This window comes from Clupea harengus, chromosome 14, assembly GCF_900700415.2.
Source record: "Clupea harengus chromosome 14, Ch_v2.0.2, whole genome shotgun sequence".
Lineage (NCBI taxonomy): Eukaryota > Metazoa > Chordata > Actinopteri > Clupeiformes > Clupeidae > Clupea > Clupea harengus.
Window position 1 is genome coordinate 5,927,732 of NC_045165.1, and position 11,692 is coordinate 5,939,423.

General features: G+C 41.5%; 1 protein-coding gene across 1 annotated transcript; it reads left to right on the forward strand.

Annotated features, from left to right (window-relative positions):
* Window positions 1-1,428: 1,428 nt before the first annotated feature.
* LOC105899394 (NACHT, LRR and PYD domains-containing protein 1 homolog) lies at window positions 1,429-9,402 on the forward strand. The gene is made up of 7 exons (XM_031580475.2): window positions 1,429-1,438; window positions 2,687-4,376; window positions 6,622-6,705; window positions 7,067-7,234; window positions 7,844-7,966; window positions 8,062-8,226; window positions 9,279-9,402. The coding sequence occupies exons 1-7, from the start codon at window positions 1,429-1,431 to the stop codon at window positions 9,400-9,402; spliced, it is 2,364 nt and encodes a 787-aa protein (XP_031436335.2).
* The last annotated feature ends 2,290 nt before the right edge of the window (window positions 9,403-11,692 follow it).

The window sequence follows — 11,692 nt, forward strand, 5'->3', positions numbered from 1 at the left end:
CAATGGAAAGTTTTTAAAACGTGCGATGCTTAAATGTTCGAACAGCTGACGATATATTACGTTAGGCCTTCGTAAGCCTATTCGGTCTTGTTGATTAGGCAGTTTGTCAAGACATGCCTTCGGTTAGTGGCCTGTTAATGTCATGTCTGAGAAGAACGCGGAATAGCCTTCAGGTGTGTCTCCACGACAGTGAAGTGAAAGTAAAATGTAGGATATGTAAGAAATGAATAGTAATCTGTATATGAGACTTATGTCTGTCAGCAACAAATTGTTCGAATCGAAATATATTATTAATGTTTGTTACATTTTTTGCCATTTATTAATGTGTGTCGTAGATGTTCTAACTCCCGAGGGTTTGACTTAATGGCGACCTAGTTCAACAACAGTTTTACTCATGGAGTCATCCTTAAAGAGGGGTAGGTACCCACCCTTACCTTGATTTTCAGCTTGACAATACTGTAGTGAGGAGCGAAATCATGGCTACTGTTGGCATTTCCCACACCATTTATAAAGGACTGAAGGACAAATGACACATAATGGCAAGCAGGCAGGGATCTTAGACCCATAACACAGACCCGTTATCCGACTGTGATTGTAAAAGTAGTGGATAGGCCACACTGGCACAGCACTGGACAGTGGTAAAATTAATGTTGTGTCATTACACTTTTAAATGAATTTGTCTTGTGTTGTAAGTCATTAACATAGCTGAATGTTGTTTATCCAGCTTTGTGAAACATAACCATGAGTAATCATGTAATTAAGAGCCTATTTCTGAACGATTTCAAGCAGTTTGCCCTAAGGCTGATCCATTAGGCCTACTTTAATTTCATTCAGTTCATACCCCGACCTCTTCCCCTATACTTTAAGACACCCTGAATGGTTTATGAGGCATTCCAAAGACTAAAACAATGCTCCTGTATCTACTAATGAGAAGATTGGATAAAAACCGAATGGGTCGTGTTTCACTACCTGACTGTATCTTATGGAGAGTAGCTCATAGAGGGGTTTTAGTAAGGGATGTGACTGTCTCTAGTGCTGCTGTTTGTTAGGTCTGCTTTCTGTTTGAAGCCTTGACAGGAGAGGACCCGGAAGAGGCTGCAAGTGGCTTCTCTCCTGAAGCTCAGGATGGGAAAATTGTAGCTCAGGGTGGAAGCCATGTCTCAATTCCATCTGTGACCAGCAATACAGTTCAGGGAAACATCATCAACTCAAACATTCATCATCATTATCATGGTAAGAAAAACACATTGGATTAAACTGTGGTTTGAGTGTTAATGTAGAAGACATGTTTCATCTGCAGTGCTGATGCACACACACACTCACTCACTCACTCACACACACACACACATACACACACACTCACACACACACACACACACACAGACACACACACACACACTGTTCTAGACAGTAAGCAGCATGCAAACCATGAGTAGGAGTACGAGAGAACATCCTCTCCAACCCAGTAGTGTCTCTGGTCCAGCCCAGAAATGTATTTTTGTAAAAAATGTTCCAGTGGATGTCCACCTCATCCTCTTCATCCAAATTCATCTTCTTTATTCCCTGAAGGTCTTGGTGTTTCTGCTCTGGCAACACCAACACAGGACCCTGGTAAATTCAGATTTTATTAAATTACTATTTCATCATTATATTAAATAGGGATGCACGATATTGAATTTTAGCCGATTTCCGATATGCCGATATTTACAATCTCATTTTGGCCGATTGCCGATGCCGATACCGATATATACACCTCTGCTTTTTAATTATTGAAAAGTCTCTCCTGTACTAGAATGAATCTGTTATTATGATAGGGTATTGCTGTAGATACGGGACATTAAAAACTTGATTTGTATCATTTTAGAAATAGACATTCACTCATGAAACTATTGAAATGATTTCAAATATGGCAGATTTATTTATATTTTCACGTCACAATTTTCATACTTGAACAGTACCAACTTGAACAACTACACTCTGGAAATGCAACTTGGCTAACTTGACAAGCTAACCTTGGTTAACTGACTTACAGTTTAATAACATCCCTTCTAGGATTTCTAGACTAATCTATGTAAGGTTATTGCCAAGTTAGCTATATAAATTCCATCAATGCAAAAGTAAGCCATGTACAGATAGCGTGGGCTCGTGACATAACGTTTCACATCCCGTCAAATGAGATCATCAACTTCGCTGGTGTCACGTAGCATGCAAGCTAACTAGCTAGTGTTGTCTAGCTAACTAGCAACTTATTAACTTCTATTAGCGCGCGACAGGTAATGTTGCAAAGTGTTGCACGCGGGTGGTCTGCATCTATGCATGCAACCTACGTTACGGCCAAGCTGTCGTCTCCTCTTCCATCTCCTGAAAAGTTTCCTGACAAATAACATGTCAACATCCTCTGATACTGTGAAGGACTGCCACACAGCCGACGTGTTGAATTACGTTGTTGGCGCTCATAGTAACCAAAACATTTGCTTCGCGTGCGCATAATTTGAACGTCACTTTATCGGCCAGGTACATCGGCAGAAATGTTCATATCTGCAGATAGCGATAATTAAGTTTTTAAGCTTTTATCTGCAGATACCGATGTCGTGCCGATATTATCGTGCATCCCTAATATTAAATTAAAACGGAAACATAATTTAAAATAATAGTCAATGTTGTGTGTAAAATTGTTCTTTTGTAGATCATACCTCCAAAATAAATAAATACAAGACATCCATCTGCTCCACATATAAAAAAGTGAAGGAGTATAACTCTGGACCTGGTGAGAATGTGCTGCTGGATGACCGCTACACTGAGCTGCTGATAGTTGAGAGAAACAGAAAGCAGAGAGAAAGAGAGGAGGAGATCTGTTTTAGAGGAAAACATCACCAGCAGGTCTTAAAAACCAGGGCCTGTGAAGCGTACAGCAGAATCCCTGTTGACCAGTTGTTCAAACCCGATAAAGGTCGAGATGTTCCAAAGGCAGTCATCCTCCAGGGCCACTATGGACATGGCAAATCTTTCACTGCTCAGAAGATCATGTACGACTGGGCCTCAGGAAAAGTATTCAAAGACCTGTTCCACCTTGTTCTTCACCTTAAATGCACAGACCTTAATGGAATCTCAGAGGCACACAGTCTGGTGGATCTCCTGAGCGACTGTCCAGACTTCACCAGTGAGACAGCAGAGGTGCTGAAGGACTCAAAAATGAAAGTGCTCTTCCTCATTGATGGCTTTGATGAGCTCAAGTTCTCATTTGAGAAAACTAGCACAGTGCCACCTAAAGACCCTTTCAGAGAAGCTCCTGTTGAGGCCACTCTGAGCGCTCTGCTGAAGGGGCGTCTCCTGCCTAAGTGCTGCCTGCTGGTCACCACCAGACCCACTGCTTCAGACAAACTGAGCAAGCTGCTCAGTGATTCTCAGCGTTTCGCTGATATCCTAGGCTTCACTGAGGAGGGGGTGAAGGAGTACTTCGAGAGGTTTTTCAAAGAAGAGCTGGTAGCAAAGAAAGCATTTGACTGTGTGAGGACCAACGAGACTTTGTACACTGCCTGCTTCATCCCCGTCATCTGCTGGATCACCTGCACAGTTTTCAGGGAGCAAGAAGAAGAAGGCATGGACATCACTAAGGAACTAGAAACAACCACCTCTATTTTTGTGCACTTTGTGTCCATTCTGCTGAAGCATCACTGCCAGGGTTTGAGTCAGCCTGAAACACTGCTGAGGAGCCTGGGCCAGCTGGCAGAGAGAAGGTTACAGGAACATCAGGTCCTGTTTGATGAGAAGAGTTTGTCTGAGGCTTTCCCTGATCCATCACAAGCAACCAAATACAATCCTTTCCTCTGCAATTTCTTGCTAGGGAAGAAAACAAAACAGGAAAGAATGTACAGTTTCATGCATCTGAGCTTCCAGGAGTTCTTCACTGCTCTCCAGTACCTGATGATGGAGAATGAGGAAGAGGCACTTGAAAAACTACGAGAGTTGTTTAAAAACGTTGAACGTTTTAAACCTGTTATTCAATTCCTTTTTGGGCTTTCAAATGGAAAAATTGACCCACACCTGAAAAAGCAGTCCAGGCCATCCATTAAAGCTTATCTGAAGAAGTGGCTTCTAAGCGTTTTGGAAAATCACAGAATGCATCAAGAGGGTATGCTGCATCTACTTCATTGTCTCTATGAGCTCCATGAGGAGGAGTTTGTAAGGGAAGCCATGGGAGTCTGGGGTGAGATGAAGTTTGACCGCATTCCCCTGACGAGGACAGACTGCTGGGTGCTGCTGTACTGCCTGCAGTGTTGCCCAATCATCAGAGGCCTGAAGCTCTATTACTGCAACATAACAGCAGAGAAGCTGAGGATGCTGCAGCCTGCACTGAGCAGGTGTGAGGAGCTGGGGTGAGTGTAATTCTGAAGAGAGTAATGTGTCTTCAGATTGCATAAGATATGGTGATATCAGATGACCAAGATTATTTTAATATTCTACAAATAGCTGGATATTTTCACATAGCACTAAAACACCTTGCAATCATTTCACCACAAATATAGCTTTTATTGTGAGTGGCTATTAGGGGCGGACTGGGGGGGAAAAGTGGCCCGGGAGATACTGTCAGACCGGCCCACTCAATACAATAATAATCATAATAATAATAATAAACTTTATTTATATAGCACCAAGGCGCGCTGCCCAATCAATGCATCGCACATATCGACCGGTCAGTGGCCTTCTTGGAAAAATACCCCTACACTTACCATTATTTTGGATGATTACAAAGAAATTACATCATATATGTTTTTGTTTTATAACATTTGGATCCACCAATTTGCCTGGATGGACACATGGAATAAAATGATACTGGCTATTGTAACACTCCAAGGTAGGTATAGTTTGCTAGATGAATATGCTTAACTCTGGGCTAGTATCAGATGGTTATACATATAACTACAGAGCCTTAAGGAATGAATGTCCACACAATAAAGAAACTGGAATCAGAGGGTAGAATTAGTATGAACTATATTGTAGAAATGAACAGAATAGAACATACGATGGGCTGTGAACATCAGTCGTATCAGTAGTGTTGCATGCTGGGTGTGTGATTGTGTGTGTGTGTAGGGGTGTTGAAAGTGCATAACAAAACAATAAGTTAAGTAACAGAACCTAAACTAACTCTGCTGGCCCGGGTGCATTATAGTCACATGGTAATAAAAAACAATATCAGTATACTCATGTGTTATTATTACCTCACTATCGAATCTAGATAACATATTAACATTGTTTATAATGTTAGTGTCGTGTGTAACACGGTGATTTTAGCATAACAAGCTAGCTGGTCAACTTATTTGACATAAGTTATTAGAAATTATAAGATTGCCCTCTTTACAACTACCACCATGGATAGCTTGCTCATCGATTGTTAACAAGTGACTACGGCTAACATGTTAAATGAGATAATCTCGATGATGACAACAGCGCCAGCTTGCTGATTTTACCAGATCATAACGGTCTCAATTTTGGACATTTATCTACCTAACGTTAGCTAGGCTAGCTTGTAGGGAACGTTACCTCATCTTTGAAAAGCAAGCTAACATTGGCCAAGTCAACGCCACAACTTACTTTCGTATCACTGTCACCAGTCGGTGGTTTCCCAAATAAATCAGAGATTTTTTAATATTTTGATGCACCTTCCTCCTGACATCTTTTCTTTTTCTCCATTTACGTTTAGCTGCCAATGACATGCTCTCACTGTCAAAAACGACTTAGTAGGCGCACGAGAACGTACGTTCAATTTAAGAATCCTCACCCTCAATCCGCACATCTGAGAACACTTCGGCTATGTAAGAACCCATTTCCAGGTGTTCATGAGTCAGGCGGAGATCTTTTCTTACGTTGGTGTAAGAACACATTTCAGAAGACACTTCAGAAAATTTTCAAAAAATAGGCACCATGAGTGTGAATACAGATCGCGAGCAGTAGTATAAATGTCAGTCAGTGATTTTTGACGATTATAGATATTAGAGTAAATTATGCGTGTTCTGTGAAGCCTAGAATATAGTCAGTGCCGGCGAAATGAAAGGGAGGGCCGGTTGGTGATGGAAGAGGGCCGGTATTTTGGACCACCCCAACCCCTCCGGCCCACCGGGGATTCCCCTGGTATTCCCGATGGCCAGTCCGCCCCTGGTGGCTACAATACAAGAGGTGATTGAAGGGAACAAAAAGTAAATTCTGTCATCAGAATCAAGTGCCAGATAGACCTTTTATGCAACTTAGTATTGAGTATTGTTTTAACATTCACCATAAATGCTTATACAAACTGTATGTCTCCTAAGTAAACCACACACAAATACACAATATCAAAGGTCCTCTGTGGTTTTGTCAGGTTGTGGGCAGGTGTTAGTAGGAACCCCACCCTTGCTCCTGTCAGTTTATGACAGCATGCAGTACCACAATTTCAGTGAGTCTGCTACCTATTTTAAACATATTCAGTACAAAATGTCACACCAGCCAGTGGATTTGGATGTGAGTAATCTACTCATGTGGAAACATCTGGCCATCAGTGTTGCACTGCCGTGCTGCGGTCTGTTTGTGAGAGAGCTGATCTGTTGTGGTTGAATGGTCTGATGGCTGTCTTCATGTTGTTGAAAGGTTAACTGTGGAGAGCCTGTCAGATGCTGATGTTGGTGTCCTGATCTCAGCTCTAGGGGAGGGAAAGAACCTGACTAAACTGAGGTAATCATTTTACATTTGTGTTTTTTGATCATATAGAACTTGTACAACTTCTATGTTTTCAACTCTACATTAGGTAGAGCAAATATAGTGTGTTCCTTGTGTTATATGCTTGTTGTCTTCCCTTCTGTTTGTGCCGTCCAGGATTGAATCCAGTTTCTACCCAGTTTAGCTTTGCAGTTTTGGGGAGTAACGTTAACAAATCTGCCATCCTGTCTTCCTTAGACATAGTTGATCTTAATAACAAACGGGTCAGGGTTAATTAAAGTAAAGAGAACATGAATACACATGTATAATGTGTGAGTGCATTATAAAGAGACTAGAAGAGAGAGATTGACATTGGTCTGTATGTTCTCATTCACAGTGTGGTAGAGAGCAGCCTCTCACCTGAGAGTGTGAAGGAAGTCCTCAGTGCTCTCTCCAAGCAAAAGTCTGTGGGTAAAGTCCGTCTGTCTTTGACGACCATCACTGTCCCCACCGCAGCCCTGTGCTTGGACTTCATTCAGAACGCAGAGACGTGCCGTCACCTGGAGTAAGAAGAGCAAGATTGCTCAAATTAACTGATTATCATAGCAGTCAAGGTTGATTGATTGATTAAATGCAATGTGCTGAACTGATATGTATATGTGTGTGTGTGTGTGAACTGAATGGTGTATGTCATGTGTTGTCATGCGTGATATTATTCCGTTCACTATATAGCCCCGATGCGCATGTACGCACCTTCACTTTCTGATTACACTAAAGGGATGCTCCTGCATGTGCTGAATAAAGAGCCATTCATTGTTGAACACAGTGACTAATTAGTCCTGTTATTCGTCTCGGCGAGAAACGCCACAGTATATTCCTATCTTTTGGGTGTGCACTCTGATAGGCGAGAACCAATTAACTCTGTGTTTGTTTTCTGATTTGTTAGTCCACATTGACACTGTGCTCTGATTGGCAGGCTTAAGGATAATTCAAGGCCACCATCCTCCCTCTCTGTGAACAAAGACTCCAGTGTACTCAGGTGAAACCTCCCTTGATGAGAAGCTTCACTATCTGTGTTAATGGTGTTGTATATAAACGTTACATGTTGCACCTGAAGAGTGAGCATTGTTATCTGTAAAATACAAAACTAAGCCCTCGTGTGCCTGTGTTTCAGGCTGGATGTGAATTCACCATTTTCTACCACAAGATCACCTGCTTCACTTACCCTGTCACAATCCAGCGGCAGCTTTACCGACTTCATCCACGTGTTTTGCGATGTCACAGGTTTAAGAGCAAAGTAAGATCAAATATTCCAAAAACACATTTGACACACATGAGTGTCTGGTATTATTCAGTCATGTTTTTTGTGTGTTTGTGTGTTTGTCCACATAGGTCTCCAGATGACTGTACGATTGTTCTTGAGTCCTTCACTGACTGGAGACTCCAGACTCTGCCTGGTCTGGAGAAGGTGGAGTTGAAGGTGAGCTTCCTGACTGAGAGCTGGGCCCACTGGATCCTCAACCTCATCCACATGTGCCCCACTCTGGAGGAAGTAGAGTAAGGGATACATCATCTTCTGTTTCTGTATGTAGTTTCTTTGCATGGAGGGGTAGTGTATATGGACACATTGTAAAGGACTGTGTGTGTGTGGGTGTGTGTGTAAGAGAGAGAGAGGGAAATATTTAATAAAAAATAAAAAAACAGATATTGTACCTAAAGACATGTATTATTATGTTTGAAATCATTTACTTAGGCACCACTGCTTTGAAACAGTGAACCAAACAGATATTGTGAGTGAGAAAGAGAGTTTGTGTGTTGCAAGATCTTTGACAGACCAAAGAAGTATATTTTTATTGTAGGTTACGAGCTTCATTGAGCTTGTATTGGGATGGTCTCTTATTGGAGGAGGGGATCAGCCTTCTGCAGGAGTCCTATAAGCGTCCAGATTGCACTGTGATCCTCACTGGGTGTGTACTTCTACTGATTGACCTGTCTGTCTGACTCTTGATCTGTCTATCTGTTGGCCACTGTCTAATTGTTGATTAGAAAGCATATTACCCTCCCTGCACACACACACACACTGCCAGAGAAATGTAAGTGATTGAATGGAACATTGATGTCTTTTAATGCCTTAAAGACATCTTTGATGTTTTATCAGACAGACTTAGTGAATATGGAGTGAAGTGCTCCTGATGGAGAGCTGTAGGCGAGTGTGAGGTTTGTGTAGAGTTGTGATGTTTGTGTAGAGTTGTGATGTTTGTGTGTGTTTTATCCTTAAAGCTGTAGGAGTGTGTGAGGTTTGTGTAGAATTGTGATGTTTGTGTGTGTTTTATCCCTAAAGCTGTAGGTGAGTGTGATGTTTGTGTAGAGTTGTGATGTTTCTGTGTGTTTTACCCTTAAAGTTGTAGGTGAGTGTGATGTTTGTGTAGAGTTGGGATGTTTGTGTGTTTTATCCTTAAAGCTGTAGGTGAGTGTGATGTTTGTGTGTTTTATCCTTAAAGCTGTAGGTGAGTGTGATGTTTGTGTGTTTTATCCTTAAAGCTGTTAGCGAGTGTGGGGTTGTGATGAGATCTAATGTGTTTCTGTGTCTCATGTTTTTGTCCATGAAGGTTGAGATGCACTAAACCCAGTGGGAAGTGTGGTGAGGAAAATAACCCCCTACTGCCCTGCAACCAGCGTGTGAAGATCCAAATGAGGGGGCTAATTGTCACTCAGGAGATTCAGGACTATTGAACAGATCTGGAGGAACACTTGCCTTCAGACGAGTGTGCAGCTGGTAGCAATGTAACACCATGCTGGCTAGATGTCAACAAGTAGGCTTACATTATGTGTAGCCTTCTTATGCAGTGTAACTCTAACACAACAAGTAGGCTTACATTATGTGTAGCCTTCTGATGCAGTGTAACTCTAACACAACAAGTAGGCTAACATTATGTGTAGCCTTTTGATGCAGTGTAACTCTAGCACAATAAGTAGGCTAACATTATGTGTAGCCTTTTGATGCAGTGTAATTCTAGCACAACAAGTAGGTTAACATATTCAGAATCAGAATTATTTTATTTGGCCAATTATATTTACACATACAGGAAATGAACTTGGTGTGGTTGGTGCATAGGACATAAAACATATAAACATATTAACAAAATAGCAAGATGAAATAAATGGCAAGAAAAATAAAAGATTAATGTTTTACTAAATAGAATAATAAATAATTTGGGCATGTGCAGGGCTAATGTTAATAATTATGTGTAGCCTTCTGATGCAGTGTAATTTTAGCACAACAAGTAGGCTAACATTATGTGTAGCCTTCTGATGCAGTGTAACTCTAGCACAACAAGTAGGCTAACATTATGTGTAGCCTTCTGGGGGGTATTCGTCGTAGCTCGCTAAACGGTTTAGCGAGCTAATTTTCAGGCTAAGATAAAAAACGCCCCTCTTTTTGGTTCGTGGAAGCAACTTTTGATAAATCACCATAGTTACATATCGATTAGCACTAACCTGCTCCAGGGCAGGCTAACTTAAGTGTAGCTGGATAAGCTTGCCACACCCCCGGAAAAAGGAGGGATCCCATTGACCAAGGACTGATATTAGAGTTAGATTAGCGGAGGGAGAGAGTTCTTTGCGATCGCCAAGATCCATTATTCTTGTATGAGCGCTACCGATTCAGCCGACAAGGAATCATTAATTTACAAGACCTTCTCGAGTCATTTATTGCAAACACCACAGTCGAACATTGACTGTCTTGCGCTTTTTTGCGAGTGGTACATTTTTGTAGTGTCGGTGATGCAGAGAACAAAGCACTCATAATTATATGTGTTATTAGTACAGCATAGCATATCATTATTGAAGAAAATGATTACGGTGGACTCATGATAAGAATAGAGAGAAATACAGCCAATTTATTTTCGCTGCTTCAATTTATTGCATTTGTTATTAATACATTTAGTCATTTAACAGACGCTTTTATTCAAAGCGACTTCCAAGGAAATGTAAAACTAGCAACCATGCAGATTCAAACCGGTAGACGAAACCTCTGAACCAGCTGACACTTGCCGTCAGGGATTCATACATAGATATCACCCTATAAACACCCCAACACACCTTGCTCTCACAGCGATGGTGGTGTTGAATTTTGCCATGATTATGGTCTTGTATTCTTCATAAGCGTTCATGTTCATCTCCTACTCGCCAGCGGAGAAAAAAAGAGCCCTTTTCTTTGAGTTTAGAACAATTATACCGTTAGAAAATCATGGTTTTGGTGATCGACCTTTCCTGCCTTTTGAAGTAGGACGTGCACGCGCAAATGCCATGATAACTTTAGCCTGGTTGAAATTAACCACATGATTAGGATGCGGGTCAGCCGTTAACGAACCGATATTTGCTGTTCTCAATCAGCTCACTAATCTTAACGGGCTAAAAGGCCAATTGATTAACTTAGCTTCAACTCTACGACGAACGTACCCCTGATGCAGTGTAATACTAGCACAACAAGTAGGCTAACATTATGTGTAGCCTTCTGATGCAGTGTAACTCTAGAACAACAATGTGCCACCAGCTGTCAGGATTCTTTTAGATTGTAAGATTTTGTTGATTATATAAGTAAGGTTCATACTTTGAGATCCTCTGGCAGAGGTCTTTTGTCTATTCCAGAGGCCCGTCTGAACGCTGGGCCAGAGCATTTACAGTCAGGGCCCAGAGCCTCTGGAACGATCTGCCTGAGGTTGGCAGAGTCTGTGACTTCCTTAGAGTCCCTTCTTAAAACACACTTTTATAGGAGAGCCTTTCCTGGTATTGCATGAGTTTTAATTTCCTTTGAATTGTCTTTTATTTCTTGAAAAAAAAAGTTTTACTCTGTATTGGTGTACCCAGGGCCGGCGATTGCTATAGGCGAACTAGGCGACTGCCTAGGGCGACAAATGGGTTGGGGGCGCCCTCTAGCGTCGCCCTTGGACCTACTTCCCATTTATCATAGTTAGAATAACAAGCACATAAAAACATGTTTATTAATCATGATCATCCGAGG